Consider the following 22,025-nt stretch of genomic DNA (forward strand, 5'->3'; position numbering starts at 1 on the left):
TTTTGTTGTAGAATGCTCAATTTAGATCTTGCTTGAAGAATAACCATGCTTGTTTGTTGGAAACATTTTATCATTTCTATAGGTTGTTATTTGTTTGTATTACGAGTTGTTTTAACAACTCATATATTTAGTAGTTTATTTGTTAGTTCTGTAATTATCTAAGGGATTTGTTATAGGAGATTCCCTATAATATAGGATATACAAGTCCTAAAAATGTGTAAATGTATTGAATGAGATATATTTGAATAATATTGTAAAATTTAGTTTTAATGGTCTTTAAAGTCATTAGTATAGTCTTTTGGAACTTTTCTTATTCTCTTCAGTTGCCTTCTACTTTTCTTAGTTTTTGATCTTATCCGTTTTAGATTGATCTTTTGTAATTGATTATTTAAGGAGTCTTTTGCTGCTTTAACAAATCATGTAGATCATATTGTATATATTCATCATTACTTTGCGTAATAAAATAAGCATATAAGAAGCAAAGTTTTATTATGTGTGCAATTTTTTTTATTTAGCTTCTATAATTTCTATCATAATTTTCTTATATGTAGTATGGGGATGGGGGACCAAGGGCCTAAGTTTGGGGACAGCGGGGGGATGACGACAAGGGGTTTGCTTAAATACATATAGTACTTGAAAAATTTGTTATAAAAAGTTGTGCAAGGAAAAAGTATAAGAACTGTAATTGTCGTGTCCCTTCCTTGGTCGTTGTATATATCCTGAATAAAGTAATTATTATATAATTTCCAATGAATGATTATTAGAAATTTATTTATTAAATATTATTATTACTAGTAATATTCATGAGATATTCAAATGAAAAATAAATTAATATTATAAACATAATTTACATATCCGTAACAACATCTCAAAGATTGGAGAAGATCGATACACAACTGTAGACGTATAAAAATGACCATATTCCTAAATGAATATTTAATGTTCATTTTATTCTCATTCTTCTATTTAGTTAAATCTAATTTAATTAAATCATCCACATTCTTCTATTTAATTAAATAAATTATCCAATTTATTTATTTAAATTCACTTAAGTCCTTTATGTCATTTAATTGAATAAATCATTTTATTTAATTAAATCCATTCTCTCTACTTTTTAATTAAATAAATCTAATTTATTTAATTTCCCAACTTGCAACCAAATTGAAATAAATTAATTTTATTTTAATTAAATTCTATTTTCCCCACCCACTTGCATTTTCCTACATCTCCCACTTGCCTCCTAACCCTCTTCCTAATTTCTTCTAGAATCCATCTAATCCTAATCAATTAGCCTAAACCCTTCGATCATCCCCTTTCCCTAAATTTGAGGATGTCATTTCTCAAATTTGGAGTAAAGTCTTCAAAAGGCATTAAAGCCTTTATGCCTTCAACAAGCTAACTTGTTGAATACCCCCAAATTTGGAAGGACTCTTACAAATTTGTCCCCAAAGTCTTCAAACCATTAATGGTTAACTAACCCTTAGTGGCATGGTTAAAGACTTTTTGCCTAACTTAACTCTCATCTAACCCAGGGGTCTCATCAAGCATTCATTGCTTTGACCATGGTTATCCCTTTAACCTTTGCAAAAGAGTTTACCCTTTGGGTAAAAGCTTTATCCAATGGATAACCTTAACCTAACCTTAACCCTTACCTTCCAAGGTAACCATGAGGTCTTCTCAAGCATTTAATGCTTCTTACCTCTCCTCTCAAGTAGTCTTATGTTGACAATTGTCACCATTTCATTGGTGAAAATTGTAAACATGGATTGATAACTTTCAATCCTGACCCTTGATTAACTCCTCCAATCTTGACCATCGATTGCCCTTTTTTCCCTATAAATAGAGCTCTCATTCCTCCATTTCAAGGATCCAAGCTTTTAGTATCTCATTTATGCTCAATTTTATCAATACATCTAGCTTCTCTTTATAATAGGAATTAATCTAATAAGCATTTTAGAGTATTTCTGTTATCATTAGCTTAAATCATTGACTAGTATATCATGTAAGGATAGTATTGCTACTAACCTTGCCATCTTATAATCTAGTTTAACTCATTTATAGAATCATGCATAAATAGGATGCATTCATGTTAAAACCATTCTAAAGCATCCCTCGTTCTTGCATTCGTCATCCCTAAGTCACTTTGCTCAGTAATCTGAGAGCAAAGGCATAGGCATTGACTTGAGGGACCTTGTGAGATAGAGAACCATGGAACTTACCTTGGGAAGTTGAGTCATTCCTCATGACTCCATAACTTGCACCAAGAAGTCCTGTGGGTGTGTGGACAAGGTCTTTGAACATCATTTTTCACATTTTGAGTTTCATAGTCCCGCTTTCCCGCATACAACAACATAAATATCGATCTGCTTCATACATAACTGACGATGATGGTGAGTAGCAATTGAGGATCCCATAAAGATAACCATAGCAGGACATAGCGATGGTCCATCACTATTGAATAGACAGAACAATCAATCCTCATCGATATCCAATAAAGGAAGATGCTACAAACTATATCAATAGATTACCGATTAACAACCTACAGATTATTTCCATTATTGATAGGCAATCGATCACCATTGGGGAACCAATTATATCGATGGAGGTAATTGCCGTCATGAAACTCATTTTCTACATTCATCGTTGTATGAAAGAATAGGAAAGAAAAGTGATTAAATTAAGACACATAATGATGACGTAAGGAGGACGATTAGTTTATGGGTGCGATTTGAATCCTAAATGGAGCTGCCGATAACTAATTAATTACTTCAAAGTGATGCGATTCATAGTGTTAAGGAGTCCTGAACAAGGAGGTGTGTCTCGTCGATAAGAAGAGATGCAACCCCTTTCATTGGTAAGATATAAGATAGCCGTGGGGGAAGATGGTTCATATCAGAAGGGAAATGTCATTAAGTTACGGGTAGTTTCGTCCTTGTTCTTGGTGGTATGCATGATGATGTGCTCAGTATGACTGCTTAATATATGAAGCCCGATAATGTTCTTATGCAGAATTTGATAGTGATATAAATATAGTTAATAATAATATATTAATATATTAATATATAACAAATTATATATATATATATATATATATATATATATATATATATATATATATATATATATATATATATATATATATATATATATATATATATATATATATATATATATCATAATCTGAGAATAAATATCTGAGAATATATATATCTGAGAATAAGTTATTATGAGAATCTGCAGTAATATAACATCTGAGAATAAATAACGTATAAAAAATATATAAAGATATAATTATGTATACTAATAATAAATATTAGAATATAAATCAGATAGAATCCTTAAGTTAATATAAAAAAGAAGCTTATGTTTCTCTGTTATCCCTGTTTGGATTCATGTTAAGATAGTTTGGTCTCCTAATCAATTTAGTTTAAATCATAAGTATGTTGAGATGGATTAATTATGGTTAAAATAGGCCAAATCCTAGTAGGGGACATTACAGTAATTGAAACTTTACCACACGATGTAAAGTTTACACTAATAAAACATTCTAAGATGACAACGATTGCGTCGAAATTTGAACATTAACAATGGTGGGTAGAGTTTTGGAACTTTTGGAGTGAACCAAGAATAAGTAAAAGAATTGGGAATGAAACTTTGGCATACTAAATTAAGTTTAAACTAATAAACATAAAAAACATGGAAATGATTGCATGAACAATAAGAATGGTGGGTGGAGGTTTGGGGTCAAGGGGCAAAACCCTCAGTAGCGTTGAGGGGTAGTGCCCCTCACGGGGTTTGGGGGTAGCGCCCTGGGTGTGCTCCTTGTCACGATACAGGGCAGCGTCAAGGGCGGAGCCCCCAACAACTAGCCCAAATAAAGCCTCCAAAAATTCACAAACCTTCATTGCGAATGTCGTTTTCACAATTTTCCAGCATTTTTTGTTTAGGGTCGGAGTTTCTAATTGGGGGCTGTGGGAGACTCCTAGGCATCCCTAAGAAGGTTAGGGGACTCTTGAGAGTCACTAGGATGTCTTGTTGTCCCCAATGTCCCCGACATCTCGACGACGGTAGCAGTGTGGCAAGGGGACATTGTCCCTGCATCCCTGCGTCCCGGAAACGTCCCCATCTTGGAAATACGAGGATTTTGGGGGCGGGGACACGTCTTTGTGGAACATTGCTTATATGGTATGAGAGAAGTCAGAAGAGTCAAGCATCCGAATATCTCCTTTATTGTCAGTTCAGTAAAATCACGATTTCTCTCTCATTTCATAACAAAAATTAAAAATTAAAAAATGTTTTGGAAAGCTGATAGAGGAGAACAAAACCCAAAAATGTTTTGAATTTAATTTGCATAATGAGAGAGCAGTTTTGCATTGATAGTAAGGGACATGAGTGTGATTTCATTTTGCAGGTTTGAAGAATTTTTTTATTTTTTGTGTGGTGATTTATCTTCAAACAATATTCATCATCTCAACAAACATTTTAGTCTTCAGTTATTAGCACAATAGTTATCCGAGCAAACATTTGGAATCGTATTATTGACATTTCATTGTGAGTGTTGACCACAACCTTTGAAAATCTTTACCACGCATAAATACAAACAAAAGTAAAGAAAGAGAAGTCATGAGAAATTATTTCTTTGCACATTTAACCATGAGTCGGTGTATTAGTAAATAGCTAGCCGTAAGGGAAGTGACACCATGTAGAAGTTATCAAAATTCTTCAGGCACAATTGAGAGATCATGGTAAATTGCCCTTCTTAAATTCATCAAAAGTTTAACTCAATGAAGTGAAACATCTCTTTGTGTAAATATTGAATTATAGTTGGTTTAATTTTTATATTTAGTTGAAAGATTTCTAAAGAAGTTGAAGGGAGGTCAATATAATTATTTTTAAATAAGGGTCAATCATTTTGAGGTGCATTATTGATAGAAACCGATGCCTTTGACAGTTTTTTGATTAGGGGGGTAGGTAGTTGTATGTAATGTCCCCTACTAAGTTTAGGCCTGTTATAACAGTAATTGATTTCTTTCAATATACTTATGACTTAACTAAATTTGATTTGGAGACAACTCTATTTTTTAGCTCTTTCCTTAGCATAAATCAAATCTGTGATTTTCCATAGTTTTAAATAAGCTATCAATTATTCATGAATAAATTGCCAATCCACCATACTAGATATTTAATTCTATTACTAGATAATTAATTGTATCATCCATAATTCTTAATACAAAATTCAATCCTTGTTGCTACTGCAGTTTTAAGGAAGGAGGAGATTACTATGTTGCCGAGCAATTAGATACCAAACTCAATAGGCTCCCTCAAAGTTTACAGATCCAAGCCCTTACCCTATCTTGGGACTATGCCCTCAAGGTTTACGGGACGCTGATCCCTACCCTATCTTGGGAATCATTCTATAGGCTGGATTTAGACTGTAGCAAGAATGAATAGTATATACATATTCTCTTTAATGTTTATTTAAGAGTTCTTTCTTATTCAGAATCTAATATTGTTATTCGTCTGATCAAACATTATATCTATCTATATATATATATATATTAAGTATGACTGTCATACATATTGCAGTCTATATTAATATTACTATTAAATTCTGCATAAGAACATTATCAGGCTTCATATATTAAGCACACATATTAAGCACATCCCCATGCATACCACCAAGAACAAGGATGTTACTGCCTGTAACTTAATGACAGTTCTGATCTGATCTGATCCATGGTGATGTCACTGGATGCTCTTGATTCCTTTCCTTTATATCTCTCAATGTGAGGGAGACGTCACACCTCTTCATCGTGTATGCCCTTTGGCAAGAGACACACCCTTTGAAAGAGTGCAACTCTTCATTATTTCTGCCCTTTGAAAGGGACACAACCTTTCACAATCAGATCTGCACTTCTTATTTAAATCAAATCTGCACTTCTCATTCCCAAATTATCCCCTCTTCAAATGAGTTCTCTCTTCCCTTTTGTACCTCATATTTGGGGGAGTCACAACTTATCATTTCATGCCTTTTGACCATTCATTAACTTTAATCAAATTTTAATTATATTTAATTATATTCTTTTATATTTTAATTTTATTTTTATTCTTTTGTATTTTAATTTTATTATTATCATTTATTATTAAATTATATTTCGAAGTGGGGACATTACATATTTTTATGGAGAAAAATAGTACATTGATAGAGAAATTTGAATATAAAGACTTCCACAAATGGCAAGTCAAGCTATAGTTGATCCTTATTGAAAAGGATTTCTGGGATGTGGTGAGTGGAGCTATATCAAAGCAAATTGATGCTCTAGTGGAATCAGAAAATGGAATACAAAGGATTGAAGAGCAATAGCTTTGATTGGACTTGGACTTTCATGATGCTGGCCTCCACAACATTGACTTATCAAAGACCTCAAAGCAAGTATGGGATGATCACAATGATTTATTTGGATCACAAGCATCGAGTGCAAAGATGGTTTCTAAAGCAAAATTTATTAGGGCTTAAAATGATGGAAAGCTACAATATTGTTCAACACATTAGTAAGTTTCGTTCCCTAATAAATCAACTACTGAGATAAAAGGCAAGGTAGACGATAATAATGCAAAAGCTATTTTATGGAATAGCTTGCTTTCTAGCTATAGTAATATCGTGTTCACATTGAACAAAGCAGATGTTGCTCTAGAAGATATATCCTCAACCTTGATTGATGAAGAAACAAAGAAAAATGATTCAAGTATAGAGAAAACTATAATGCTTGTCAAAAACAAGGTTAACCGTTCCCCTCTACTTCTTCTACTTTAAAGGGAAATTCATTCTCCAAAAATATAATTTTGTGCTAGTATTACAAGAAAAAGGGGCACATCATTATGAACTGCATTCAACGTGCTAGGGATCTCCTTGATGGCAAGCTAAATACTGATAAAGCATTCACAACAAACAATAATGAAGAATGTCTTTTTGAAGTAGGTGTTGTAGACCCTCCACATGAGAATAATGAGGAGGAATACATTTTCTAAATAAAATAAAGAGTTTGTATTTGTGATTGGATGTTATTTTAATAATTGCTTTTAATTTTTCTATTGCTTTTGGCATCCTGCTTTTTTGCATTCTGCTGTGGCATTTTGCTAGAGATGTTTAGGCTGTGCCTTTTTGACATCAGATTTTCCAGCAAAATTCCTGTTAAAATTCTTGAATGGATCGATTCCATGCTTTGAAAGTGTTAGGAGAGAGGTTCTTTACCAATCTTTTGTATTATCTCTCAATGTGGTAGGGAAGTCCTTGGCTAATAGCGTTTTTATCATCTGGCCATTTGCGATCCTTATAATCTCAAATATTTTATAATGTGGAATTGACACTTCAATTGAATTCCACTGAATGTCAGAACTGCTATATGAGCTTTGACACTTTCTGCAATGCTCTCATCAACCTTGTCATGTTCTTATTTCTCAAAATTGATCTCTTCCTCATCATCTACACCAACATGATCTCCTCTTATACGCCTTGGATTTCCCAACTTGCCAACTTCAGCCACTTCTCTTCCCTCACATGAGTAAGCATTGGTCTTCAAAGAAGGCGGGAGGTCCTCTCTTTTGTCACTTAGTACTGTTGATGGGCGAAGGTCTAATTCAGGGATCAGATCGTATGCCAAACTTACTGAATCTTCAGTACTTCTGCCAGCCGAGACATTTTAACAACTCCAACTTTTCTCTATAGATCAATAGTTGGGTCTTCAATATGGTAATTTTCCCTCTCCCTTCCACTTCTTTGGAAGACCTGTTGATATCTGAAGCTGTGTATGTGTTTATTTCTCTCCCTACTGTTGAGATCTTTATATTAATTTAAATAACCTTGAGTCTCTTTGTTGCTACTAAACTTGATTATGGTGTAAAATATTTTACTTTGTGAATTTCTTAATTCCAAAATTGTTGGTTAAGATTTTAAACAAGAGAGAGCTCATGCAATTGGAACGAATACATTTACAAAATCATCTAAAAGGTGGATAAGCTACTCATGAGGAGAATGAACAAAATCACGAAAGAGAAATGAATTCAATCAGATCAGGAAAATGATATGATTGCATGAGGTGAGAGAACAAGGTGATTGAGTCTTTATTGATATATGTTCTGGAAGTGCATTCCTTTTTTGTAAATAAAGTGGGGTTTGGTGCCTGCACTGTGATGAGTCTTCTGGATGATCTTGTATTGACCATAAGATGAGCTCTTAGATGACTGAAACATCATAATTGAATTGGAGTCTTCCGTATGGATTTGGTGGTCATATACAGTAAACATAGGTGAGTAGTTTGGATCAATTTCTCTGCATCACCCAACTCATTCTCATTACAGTTCTTATTATATTTTATTAGTCTATAGATGACTTTATACACAGTTACTTTGTTAGATTGGGACTTCATTACAGTACTCTAGTAAAGACTGAGCACAATTAGTGTTTAACATTTTTTGTTGTTGGTTATTAAGGTCCTTGATAAAAAAAACTCAGTAACTGTGAATTGCAACAATATGACATATTTTGGATGTCTTTTTGTTTTTAACTTAAATTTTTGGATAAATCTATAACAAGTTTTCTTGCTAGAAGTTGATCTGTTTTGTGAATTTAGTATTTGAAAGTTGATTGTTTTCTTTCAGGTCAGTCTTTTGAATCAAGAGAGTCTTGTGGACACCATACAGAACGCTGTTGAGGCAAAATTGATGCACTCAAACACAACAAGGATATTTTACACCCAGGTAGTTATTTCATTTAATAATCATTCCGTGTTTTGAACATCCTGGCCACATGTAAACTTCCCTATTATATTTTTTGGTCTGAATTAGCAAGAAATTTGTTCCACATGCTTACCAACTTAATAAAAGTACAGTGTAAATGCTATTGGCTATATCAATTAATCCAAAGTGCATGTTCCGTTAGTTAGTTGATGAATGTCTAACTATCCCTTGAAGGAACAGTTTTGTTTTAGTAAATAAAATGGAGATGTATTTCAAATAATGTAGTGGCTCTTAGTTTGGCTCTTAGTTTTAGTATCTATTCATGATAGTATGCAAAGTAATAAAGTTTAGAAGATGGAGAATTCCAGTTGATGGTATCACAGGTAGGCTACATTTACAGTTATCGGTTGTTTTTATACTAAAAAATTAGCTGTTTCTTTTTTCCTTTTTGCTTGAACAGCAAATGTTTGGACATGTTCAATGTAGGAATAGGTAATGTGTTATGTTTTTATTAGGATAAACAGGTTTCGAGGGGACCCGAAACCCCGTACAACAGGTTTTAAAGGGACCCGAAACCCTCTAATTTTCACGGATCCGGAACAAACAATGGGACGCTGCAGACAGAAAGATCAAGCATACCTAGCAGCCAACACTAAACTAATTGCCAGCCAGAAAACAAGGATCAAACACTACAAACCACGTTGGCCAAATTAACAGATCTAAAAACAACTAGATCTCAGAGATAGAGAACAAGGGTTTGTCTGGCACCCTCATCCAACCAGCAGGGTTTTCCCAGGCACCCTTAACCTGTAGCAGAAATATCAGGAGAACATCAGCAAAACCTTCACCTAACTAAAAACAGAGACTGGCCAAACTGGGCCCTTGAAAATTGCCAGCATCCAGCTTGGCCCTGAAAAGAGAAAAATACATAGGGTTTTTCCAGGCTCTCTCAACCTTGAGAGTGGGTTTTGAAAAGGTAATGTGTTATGTTCATGGGCCATTAAACAAGTTTTTTCCTGGCCACATAGTTTATGTCTTGGATTGTGAAGCCAATTTTTGACTATGTCTTGGATTGTGAAGCCAATTTTTGACTATGTCTTGGATTGTGAAGCCAATTTTTGACTTTTTGAAAAAATTTAGCCATAGTTCAACATTATTCTTAAATGTAAAAAACAAAAAGAATAAATAAATACTTTTTGACTTCAATTTTCTTTTTCCTTTTTTTTTGTGTTTTCTGATTTTTTTAGCAGACTCTGCTAGACTGAGTGTTACTCGCTGGGACTCTCTTGCCTTGTGACTCAATGAATACTCATTGAGGTCAACACTACAGTTTATGCTCAGAAATTAAATCTTCATTTAAATTTTTTTTGTAGGAGTCATCATGGTTTCCTTTGCATTCAATGTTCCTTTTTCTTATTTGTAAACAAAATCTAGTGTCTCGAACCATCAAAGTACTTATCCATTGTGTATTAACTAGAAAAAATGTGTGGGATATTCAGTGAACAAGTAGCTAGAGGTAATGCCTGAAATGAAATCAAGTGATATTACATTTATCGTAGGAGTAATAAATATGGATTCAAATACTTATTCCTTTGCTCTTGATTTTTCAGTTGTGAGGATAGGAGTACATTAATATTCGGAGAATAAATTTACATGCTTTTATTAAGCGCACAATGACTAACAAACATTAATTTAGTGACATTTTGATCCACTCACTGGTTTTCTTTCTGCTGTAACTTCCTATCAAATTGCTTCAGATTGCATTTTGTACCCTGCAAACCAATTTCAGGTGTCTTCAATCATTTTATCTTGTGCTTTGGGCTCCGCAAAATTGTAAAGTTTTGTGGGCCTGCCAAACAATTTGAGCTTCGGCAGAGTGTAAAGCTTTAGTGGCACACAAAATGCTATTTCCATTTCTGAAGCTGCAAGCTGGCACAAGTGAACATGACCCATAACTAAGTTTTCACTCACCTTACCTAGATTTATTTCATCTTAAATCATATGACAGCCATTCATTCACAAAATGTTTGTCTACCTTTCTAGTTGAATGTCAGCTCAGAAAGAAAGAAAAAAGGAGAAAAAGAAGCAAATTCTATTAATGTCTACTAGTGACTAAAAGTAGGTCGATGGAACTCAAAAATTGCATTCAGTTGCCATAGAGAAGTGCTACGGTAAGAAGACCCCAGTTATGAATCATAAGTAGACAGTAAGCAATAAAGAAATGTAAACATGACAAAAGGGATAAGGTTAAAGTGGTTAAAAAATCCTGAACCATAAGAACTTACAATGAAGCATGGAAGTGATGAAGATGGAGGTGGGAGACCATGACAGGATACCAATGATTTCATGTGTCTTTACGAAGACTTAGACCAGGAGAAACAACTGTATCAAATCCATTTAGATTGTGTGCATAATCTTTTTGATTTAGCTATTGCTAATAGACTATTAATTTTTTTACCCTAGAAAAGGATTTGAAGTTATGTTCATCTATGTTGATGTACAAGTAGAAATAGCCTCATGGGAAAGGCCTCCCAATGAGCGATGGAGCTGCTAAAGATGGAAGTGGGAGACCGTGACAGGAGACAAGTGATTTCACAGGTCTGTATCAAGGATTAGGTCAGGAGAAACAGCCATATCAATTCACTTTGATTGTATGCATGATTTTTTTTTTTGATTTAGCTGTTGCGGAAAGAAAAAGTTTATTTGTTTATTCTACAAAAGGATTTAATGATATGTTCATGAATTGTAATCTTATATTATCATATAAAGGTCCCTCTGGAATTGTTCATGGACGACTTTAAGCTTCAAAGTCAATTCAATCTTTATGGGATGCAATTGCTGATTAGTAGTTGTCCATCTAGTTTTAGGAAAGACTATATCAAGGATTTTTCGTGTTGCGGCTTGGAAAACTAAATCAAGTTTCAGTGGGAAACATTGAAAATGTACTTTGAAACAATTTGATCCTAGTCTTACAAAATTAGTATCATCTCATCAAATTGAGAAAATCATTGGAAAAATTGTCTGAACAACATTAGTCAGTTACTATACTAGTATTAGAGGAATGGTGATAATGAATTTTAATATGCAATATTTTTTCAAGAACTCCCAGTGGGTTCATTGCCACCAAAATGCCAAACATATAATTGAAATTGAACTAAGATCGGCACTGGGTAGCATTAATATGCACCATTATTCTTTTTAGCATAAGATAAAAATTGAACACTCGGTGCAGGGATAACTTCAACATGCTGTTATTAGTAAACAATTTGAGGTTGTTAATATATGAATAAACCGAGGTTGTCATGGACAACCTGAGATAGTCAATATTTGTTTAAGGTAATTTCATTGTTTTATATTAGATAAACAGAATTAGAGACTTCAATGTTTGCATAGTGGTATAATACTACCTGTCATAAGTATTCTAAATTGGTACCCTATATGACTTATATGGCTAATATGTGTTTTAAAGGGATAGCCAATTGTTTATATTAGATAAACACAATCAGTGGCTTCAATGGTTGCCTATGGCTGTATGGTGGTATGATACCACATATCATAGATCATTCAATTTGACATGTATATGACTCATTCAACTCCTTAAAGGAATCACAAAAAGTGTGAAATATAATTAAATAATTTGGAATTTGTTTATAATTGAATGAAATAGTGAGTAAATCAATTCTCGTAAAGGTAATTACAAAAGGCAGTTGGAATTATGCCTCTCCAACTAATACAATTTTTTTCACTAAAACAAAGTGATACGGGGTTTGAATCATTTCCAAAACATTATGTTTCTTTCCAAATTTCATAGAAAATAAGCCAAGGTGCATATGCCTTTTACCTTTTGATGACAAGATGTATCCATTAGTTGAACGTTCTCCAATCCAAAGAAAGCTTCCCATTCTAGATGAAGAAGGTAGGATGGCTTTGGAATGGTAGTGCATACTCTTAAAATTTGAAGTACAACATTTTACTCTAGAATGTAGACAAATGATGTGTGGTCAAATGGAAGAGCATGCAAAAAAAAAAAAGTTCCTTGGGAACTAGTCTTTTATGGATTCTTATTACTCTCTTCCTATGATTTAAAGACAAAACATTTTAGAGAGGGAGGATTCACTATAAGTGTATTAATCCTATTAGTTACCATTGGATGCCTTGTAGGGTTATGATTCTATCCTTGTGCCTCCTTTGATATTTGAAGAACTCATCACTTATCTGTCATTTATTCATCTATTGCACTATTCCCTTGATGTGTGTGTGTGTGTGCATGCGTGTGTGTATCTTCTTTGTTGCTCGAGTGTACAACTCTCCACCACTCCTAATGTAACTAATGTTTAACTTTATGCAATCTTTTATTGTTTAATATTTTTGTATTATTAAAAAGAAGCCATCAAAATTAGCACATATTTGTTAGTGTTTTAATTTGCCTCTATCAAGACAACACAAAATGGATAAACCTTTACTTTAAATTAGAAGGGGAAGCCCACTTGTAAGTTAAAATAAAACTAAACCCTAGAACCTAAGGAAACAACCTCAAGATTTTTACCATAAATAGTATATACAAGTTAAATCTCTAGATTTTGAGCGTGCATTGCAAACAAACTAAAAAAATTTACAATCTTTTAAGTTCTCGGGTATGGGTACAAGACATATCAACATTTTTATTTAAGATGAGAGATTGTTATGTCTTTTATATTGAAAGGAAACAACTTGAGTAGCCATTTGATGCATACCGCTTACTGCTATATCTCATAAATTAAATACAGGAAATAATAATATACATGACAATGTATACTAGACACAACAGTAAAATATATCTTTATTCGCACATGAAATTATTACAGAGAAGAAGACTAGAGATGGTCGGCCAAGGATTACAATTGATTTGACTATACCATACTACCTTTCTTGGCGGTGCACAAGATATTTAAAGGACCTGATAGTTGTCGAGAGGAACACAATCGTCAACCAATCGACACATTAAATAGTCGATAATGACAACCCACTTAATACAAACAATCAATACATTGGGAGATAACAAATATTATCAAACATAACAATAGGTATTTTATGCCGACTATATCATGCCCCCCAAAAGAAAAAGTCCTCTTCTAGATGACAAGTAAACATCTAGTAACATTCGGAAAGACTAATGATAGACAATGACTTGGACTAGACAACCCCAACTTGTAGTGTACGAGCCAAATCAAATGGGGGTTTGGGGGCAGCGCCCCTCATGAGGCCCATACTAAACATTGCCAAAGCTCCCAGGAGTGTCGTACAAGGTAAGATATTGCATGTCGTACATACGGGGAAATTGCTCACTTGCCATACCCAGAGTGCTTCTTGTACGAATCCAACAAACCTTGTTCGAACCAATGAAACAATTGCTACCTGTACAAATAATGGTCTTACTGGGTGAGAGTAGTGTACTCAATGCAATCTATGATGCCGTATGGTAATATTTGACCAAGTAAGTGTTGGCAATTTGGAGGAATTGATTATGTGTTGCATTGATGTTTGTCATTGATGTCAATACTAGCTTCTTTGGTTATCTACCGAGTTCCGGTAGAGTGGTTGGACTTTGATGATGATGAGGAGATTTGTCTCCGGTATATTCCGATTGGTGGAATTGGTTTGGTTCGGTCATTCACGTCGATCTGATGCGTGTCACATTCAGTTGATTTGGGATATGGTGATTCGGAAGCTATCATATGATCTAGTAAGCCTTTTGGTTACTGGTAAGGGTTCTACCAGTAGAGCTTCGTTGAAGGTCTTTTGATGAATTCGATAAGTGGTGTTGGTGTGGTTTCTAGAAGGTTTTCAGGATGCTAATGGTTATCGTGTTCATGTTCCAGTTGATTGGCAGTATTTCATTTGTCTTATGGCGACCTATTTTAGGTCCAGTCTTATTCTGCTAGGTTATGGACCAGTTTATGTAACGTGTTGGCGGATGCTCTCGATGCGTTACCGATGGATTTATTATTTGGTTAATGTTGTTTCGGTCTTAGGCCGACTTGGTTTATCATTGGTTTGCGGGTTTATGTAATAGATTTATTGTATTATCTTTTAGGTGGCCGACCTAATTGTTTAGGTCTCGGGTTGGTATAAATATGTTGTAAGATCTCTTTGTAGATCGTGGTCGTGGTTATGGGATTATCTGTGTGCGAATAAAGTTGTAATCATATGCAGAGGATTTGGTCAATCATAGGTGATTGAATTGGGTTTGTGTAAGAGGTATAAGACCTCCGACATTGAGCTTAACTGGAACTGTACTCAGGCATAGGAGATGCTATTCTTGTTGTTCATTCTTATTTCCGGATTGTAGTTTGGATTTCTTTTGTAGTCAGTGAGGCTCCTTTGTGATGAGCCGTGTGTTCTAGGTTGTTGGTCTTCCTGCATGTGCAGGCCCCTTATTGTAATCACATACTTACTGTAGAAGTATTATTATCTGACTGTGGGTAGGCTTTCCACTGTGGTTTTTCCCTTTACCGGGTTTTCCGCGTACAAATCTTGGTGTTATGTGTTGTGGATGCATGGTATTTGGTTTATGGTTTATGTCTGTGCTTAATTGATATATTTGCTATTCTGGTAAAAGGTTTTGTGTGCTTAAAGTTGCATAATCTGTTAAAAATTGATTCCCCCCCCCCCTCTCAGTTGTTCACCGGTTATCCTAACAGTAAGTCGTACGGTATTCCAGAGCCGCACGTGTTGTGGAAAGCTTTGATGCTGTATGGTCTTAGTGGCCAACTTTCTTTGTCGTACGTGGTGTGGACTTTGTACGGTACCAAGGATTCCTTGCCGTACGAAGTGGATTAAAAATAGCCATGCATGGAAATTGCCAAGATGGAGCCGTACGGGTTGGCAAAATTGTTGTATGGGGTAGGGAAAAAGATGTCATACTTGATGGTGCTTTTGTAACCTGAACCAAAAGCTGCCATGGCGTACATGAGAATTTCTCTAGCAATGTCCTATCGTACTTATGAGCCATACAAAAGGAGCATGAAGGCGTCGAATGGGAAGCACAAAGGACTGTCGTAAGGTAGGCAAATTAACATGCCTTACAGAAAACACAAAGGGCTGTCGTATGGTATGATAAGGAGACCACACGTGAGCAAGATGATGTCACCGTACAGTGCACAATGTGAAATGACACTTCTGCCCCTGGGGTGCCATATGGTGATGCGTTGAAGCCGTATGGACTTTAGAAGCTATCATATGGTTTGGAAACTACTCCCTACACAATGTGAATTGTACAAATGCCTTACAATATGTAGTGGAAGCCATCTTTGCAATTGTGGAGCCTCTGTGGGATAACACTCCTCAAGATGTACGGTAGAGAATGGAGGTCATATGAAAAGAACACGAGGCTTCCTTGATAATGATAGTGCCGTATGAGGAAGAACTTGTTGTACCCAATTTGCATTATTTTTCTCACTTGCCAGCTCCCCTTTAAACTTGATAATTTTTCCCCACTCCATTATCTTTTGCTTTCTCTTTTCCATCCCTCTTAATTCCCTCTTCCTTTTCCTTTAAGTTTTCAATGAAGTTGATTTCTCTTGGCAATTATTTATATGCGACCCATTACATATTCTGCTCTTCGTACCGCCAAATGTATCATTCATAACTTTACGTGCTTTCCTCGGTTGCTCTTCACCATTAGTTGTAGCTTCAACAAAATTGCATGGCGAAAATATCTCGTAGTCCTCCATCTGCCAATGGAATAGTCCATTCAAGGAACTCGTCTCATCTTCAGAACAATCTTCCAATTCGAGCACCCCTTCATCGTTGGGTTCCATGCCTTTCATCCCTTTGTCCATACCTAACTCTCCACCATTGGACTCTGAGTCGGAGGGTGCCAGGCCTGGTTCCTCTAGTCGATGACGTACTTCCTCTCGTCACTCTTGATCGAGAGTGTGTTCCACTTCCAATTATGATTTGCCTTGGTAGTAATGAACCAGCCCCTCCCAAGGAGTGTGTCGTACGCCTTCTTCTGCAACAGGATGATTATGAAGTCCAAGAAAAATTGTTGTGTCCCAATCATTACTTTTTGTGCCATCAATGTTCCTAACGACTCGATGCTGTGTTGGTTGACACCTATCAAGTGGAAGGCCGACAACCAGAGCGTTGGTCTTCCAAGGCATTTCCAAGTATCTTCTGGCAGGTATGTTTACTCCTGAGCCTCCATCGACAATGGTGTTTGTAAACTTCTTCCCCATTATTTCCATCTCGACGATCATCGGCTTTCTACCAATGCTCACCATGAGTAACATTGGATCACTGGCCTCATTCCCTTCACATGTGTAATGTCCCCAATTTAGCAGACCATGGATTTTGGATGATTAGCCTATTATTCTGACCCCCGTAGGCTAATGAGGTTGGTTAGAGGGTCTTCTGAGGTTTGTATCATCTCCAGTGTTCAGTGATTTGCAGTTGTAGCTTTCGTTTGTGGTCTCCAGGACTCCGTATACAATACTTACTATTTATTGTAAGTCAGAGTTACATAGAGGGGGACCCTTACTATTTTTAGTAAGGCGTGTGGTCTTGTGCGGATTCCTCAGCTCAACACCCAGTTCAGACGACATTCAGAGATATTTAGTATTTATGGAGTTATTAATTTTTATTTGGCTCAAATAAATATACATTAATTAAAAGGTTTATAATATTAAGTTATATCTTAACTTAATTGAGGGTCAAGTTATCATTAAAGGGGGCCATTTATTGAATTAATTTATGAGGTGCCAAGACCAAGGTATTAATATTAAATATTAAAAGATGCAAATGTCATAATATTTAATTGTTATTAATGTGCTTTTTGAGGAAATCGACCTCCTATTTGGAGTTATTTATACCTTGCCTTGGGAATCAAGCCATTAATTCGACGAGCATTTGATAACTTGACATTTATGATTTCTTGGCATTTGGAGAAGGCAAACCCAAGGGTTTCTGCATTTCTGCAAATCAGGGCATTAGAGAACGTAGTATCTTCATTGTGACAGCTACCTGAGGTGGTGAAAGATCTTCTGAGGTTTGCTTTTGAGTTGGCTGTAACCAGCAGTCAAATTTGTGAATATTGGAGGTCATTTTTGGAATAAATTGGAGATGTTGCAAGGCTGGTGTTAATTAATTCTGAGGACTGATATACTACAGCAAGGGTAGCATACATAGAGGACACAATTTCATCAATTATTGTGAAGTTTCATCAGCATCAAGGGTTGCAACATTGTTACAGAGCATATCGATTTGTACATCAGGTTCCTTATTGTTTATTTGCATTGTCATATCAATCTGCGAGTTGTTATTGTAGATGCACATTTTATCAGACTTTTGAGGGCATTTAGATTGTAAGCCAAGAGTCTTGGCATTGAATATTGGATAGTGGAAATCATCATATGCGTTGTGCATTCCAACTTGTATTTGGTTTAGCATAAAATGAAGGTAGTACAAGGTTGCATGCCATTTGTTTGTCAAAATGCGTAATTGCTGCATAATGGCTATCTTAAGATGCATGAGAAGTACTTGTTAAAATGTCCATTGGCTGTAGGTGCACATTTTACATGTAGAAGTCATGTGTGCATTCAAAAGACAAAGGGGATTGCATTTGCATTTTAGCTCTTGGCCTAGAAGTTTTAGTAATCAATTGCAAGTATTTAAACTTTATTTGAAACCATATTAAGCAAGCAAAAGCAATCTGAAAACAAAAGACAACAAGATTGAGGTTTTGTGACAACTGTTTGACAATATTCCTTGAGGTCCAAATCAGCAATTAGAGACAAGATTTAGCAAGGGATATTACAGTTGTATCAGAGCGGTTTCCTGCCATCATGTGTGGGAAATATGGCTTCTAAATTTGTTGATGAAGTGATGATTGCTTATGAGGAGTATAGAGCACTTCTAGATAAGACCAAAAGGTTTCTAGATTTCGATTGCTATATGGAGTATTGGATGGATTGTGGCAAGCAAAAAAGAAGAACAAAGAATAGAGATACTTCACCCATGATAGGCAGAAATTTATATGATGACTTTGTTAGGCATGCTGATTTAACTCAAGAGGATATGAGGACATCCATGGGGAATGAGTTGTCTACATCAGCTTTGCAAGAAGTTTCACTTGAAACTCCTACATTGGAGGCTAGCATAGAGCATGGTAATGATATGGGTAACAATGGTATGGATTCATTGGATGTTCATATTGCTTCTTCACCTTGACATGATGAAAAATCAGACTATGGCAGCCAAGGACGGTTGGAACAAAGGCCCATGGGTTGGGAAGATTTGCAAGCTCAAATATTGGTGAAAGAGGATGGTATAACTCATGAATTGTCGAGAATGGATAGCACTCACAAACATCTAGAGGATCTCATTTGGACAGCTCAAGCAGAGGAAAGACAAAAGGGAATGGGACATGGCATTCCACATACACATTTGCATCCTTTCAAAGAGGCTTTAGAGTTGATAAAAGAAGACTATCTACAAATGGTTAGAGATAGAGACATGGCTGTCCGATTGGTTAAAGATCAAGATAGAGAGATTGCTGACCTTTGTCTACTTTTTAGTGGGCATAGTCACTCCTCTCATAATCCAGAAAATCAGTCCCTTGTAGCAGCTACTCCTAGAGAAGGAGATGAGACAAATCAAGACTTGATAGTAATTGATGACTACAATGAAAAAGAAGATTCCAAAGATCTGAATTAGGACAGTGATATTCCTCCTCATTGATTGCAGTCCTTACACACGAAAGAATTTGTGAAGATGAGTCTATAAGTGTGGGGCATGAAGCTTGCATTGAAGAGGTACTTGGAAAGGGTGAAGACTTTACACCATGGTATGATTTGGAACATGGAGGTGCTGTTCAGTTTGTCAACCGTCTTTTGTTTGAAGCAGACGCTACATGTTCATGTGATAATCCACTCTTCGAGATGGATGTTGATCACTCTCACGACCCCAACCCTGAGGTGAGCATTGATCGTAGTGTTTGGGATCCTAGCAGCGCTTCAAGATTTCAGACAGGACTCGCGGAGGAGTTTTCAGTAGTGTACATGGTGAGGAGCGCATACAACTTCACATTTGATCCTCATGTACATGGTTTATTTCAGATGCACGGTTCAGTGGCACATGTGATGGACAGTTTGTATGACAACATATCTTTTGCTAAGTTTGGAAGCAAACAAGATCAATGTTTTGAGTTGCTTCCACTCGAGATTCTTACTTTAGTAACACTTGATGGTGAGGATGAGTTGATTCAGCAGGTTCAACTTGATGTGTCAGTGTTACAAGAGTCCTTTGATGACATCAGGGATATTGCACAGGTCTTCACTTCGGATCTAGGTGGGGAAGTTTATTTGCAGTCGAGATTGCTTGGGGACAAGCAATTCCAGGAGGGGCGGACTGTAATGCCCCCAATTTAGCAGATCATGGATTTTGGGTGATTAGCCTATTATTCTGACCCTCGTAGGCTAATGAGGTTGGTTAGAGGGTCTTCTGAGGCTTGTATCATCTCCAGTGTTCAATGATTTGCAGTTTTGGCTTTTGTTTGATGTCTCCAGGACTCCGTAATGCATTACTTACTATTTATAGTAATTCAGAGTTACATAGAGTGGGACGCTTAGTATTTTTAGTAAGGCGTGTGGTCATGTGCGGATTCCTCAGCTCGACACCCAATTCAGACGAATATTGAGTAGTTATGGAGTTATTAATGTTTATTTGGGTCAAATAAATATAAATTAATTAAAAGGTTTATAATATTAAGTTATAACTTAACTTAATATTGAGGGTCAAGTCATCATTAAAGGGGGCCATTTATTGAATTAATTTATGAGGCGCTAAGACCAAGGTATTAATATTAAATATTAAAAGATGCAAATGTCATAACATTTAATTGTTATTAATGTGCTTTTTGAAGAAATCAACCTCCTCTTTGAAGTTATTTATACATTGCCTTAGGAATCGAGCTATTCATTCGATGAGCATTTGATAACTTGACATTTATGATTTCTTGGCATTTGGAGACGGCAAACCCAAGGGTTTCTGCATTTCTGCAACTCAGGGCATTGGAGAACGTAGTATCTTCATTGTGACAGCTACCTGAGGTGGTGAAAGATCTTCTGAGGTTTGCTTTTGAGTTGGCTGTAACCAGCAGTCAAATTTGTGAATATTGTAGGTCATTTTTTGAATAAATAGGAGATGTCTCAAGGATGCAGTTAATTAATTCTGAGGACTGATATACTACAACAAAGGCGACATACATATAGGGCACAATTTCATCAACATCAAGGGTTGCAACATTGTTACAGAGCATATCGATTTGTATATCAGGTTCTTTATTATTTATTTGCATTGTCATATCGATCTACGAGTTGTTATTGTAGATGCACATTTTATCAGACTTGTGAGGGCATTTAGATTGTGAGCCAAGAGTCTTGGCATTGAATATTGGATAGTGGAAATCATCATATGCGTTGTGCATTCCAACCTGTATTTGGTTTATCATAAAATGAAGGTAGTACAAGGTTGCATGCCATTTGTTTGTCAAAATGCTTAATTGCCGCTTAATGGTTATCTTAAGATGCATGAGAAGTGTTTGTTAAAATGTCCATTGGTTGTAGGTGCACATTTTACATGTAGAAGTCATATGCGTGCATTCAAAAGACAAAAGGGATTGCATTTGCATTTTAGCTCTTGGCCTAGAAGTTTTAGTAATCAATTGCAAGCATTTAAATTTCATTTGAAACCATTCCAAGTAAGCAAAAACAATCTGAAAATAAAATACAACAAGATAGAGGTTTCATGACAACTGTTTGACAATATTCCTTGAGGTCCAAATCAGCAATAAGAGATCAGATGTAGCAAGGGATATTACAACATGGTGGTTTCCCTGTTAGTTCCTCTTGTGGTTTAAATTGTCTTTGGCTAACCGTGTTGTCACTAACTGTGTTGGTCATTGCCACTCTTAGTTGTGCCATAGTTTGAAGAAGATCTGTCACCCTGATGGGTATGTTTTTCTATAGCACCTGCTGAACTATGTTCTTCTCTAACTCCCGCAATGACGTACGTGTAGTTCGTTTGGAAGATGTTTTTTCCTTCGCGAACACTTGTTCAAAATTTGTTGTGGCTTCTCAGAGCCATTCCTTCTTCATACAAGGGTCCGCGTACACTGCCTTGTTCGTTTGTGCTCTCGTGATTGCCAAAACTGCCTCATCTTGTTTCGCCACATTTAGCATATTAATACCCTTTTGCTTTGGGCAGTCGGTGTCTTCATGATTCCCCGGTCCACACCATTTGCATAATAA

At 35.8% G+C, this 22,025-nt stretch overlaps 1 protein-coding gene across 1 annotated transcript in view; it reads left to right on the plus strand.

Annotated features, from left to right (window-relative positions):
• LOC131041394 (DNA mismatch repair protein MLH1) overlaps nt 1-22,025 on the plus strand; it is a 383,111-nt gene that overhangs the window by 139,256 nt on the left and 221,830 nt on the right. Inside the window, exon 7 of the mRNA XM_057974450.2 lies at nt 8,659-8,757. Coding sequence (XP_057830433.2) covers nt 8,659-8,757 — 99 coding nt within the window. The remainder of the gene's footprint in view (nt 1-8,658; nt 8,758-22,025) is intronic.

This window comes from Cryptomeria japonica, chromosome 11 (assembly GCF_030272615.1).
Source record: "Cryptomeria japonica chromosome 11, Sugi_1.0, whole genome shotgun sequence".
NCBI lineage: Eukaryota > Viridiplantae > Streptophyta > Pinopsida > Cupressales > Cupressaceae > Cryptomeria > Cryptomeria japonica.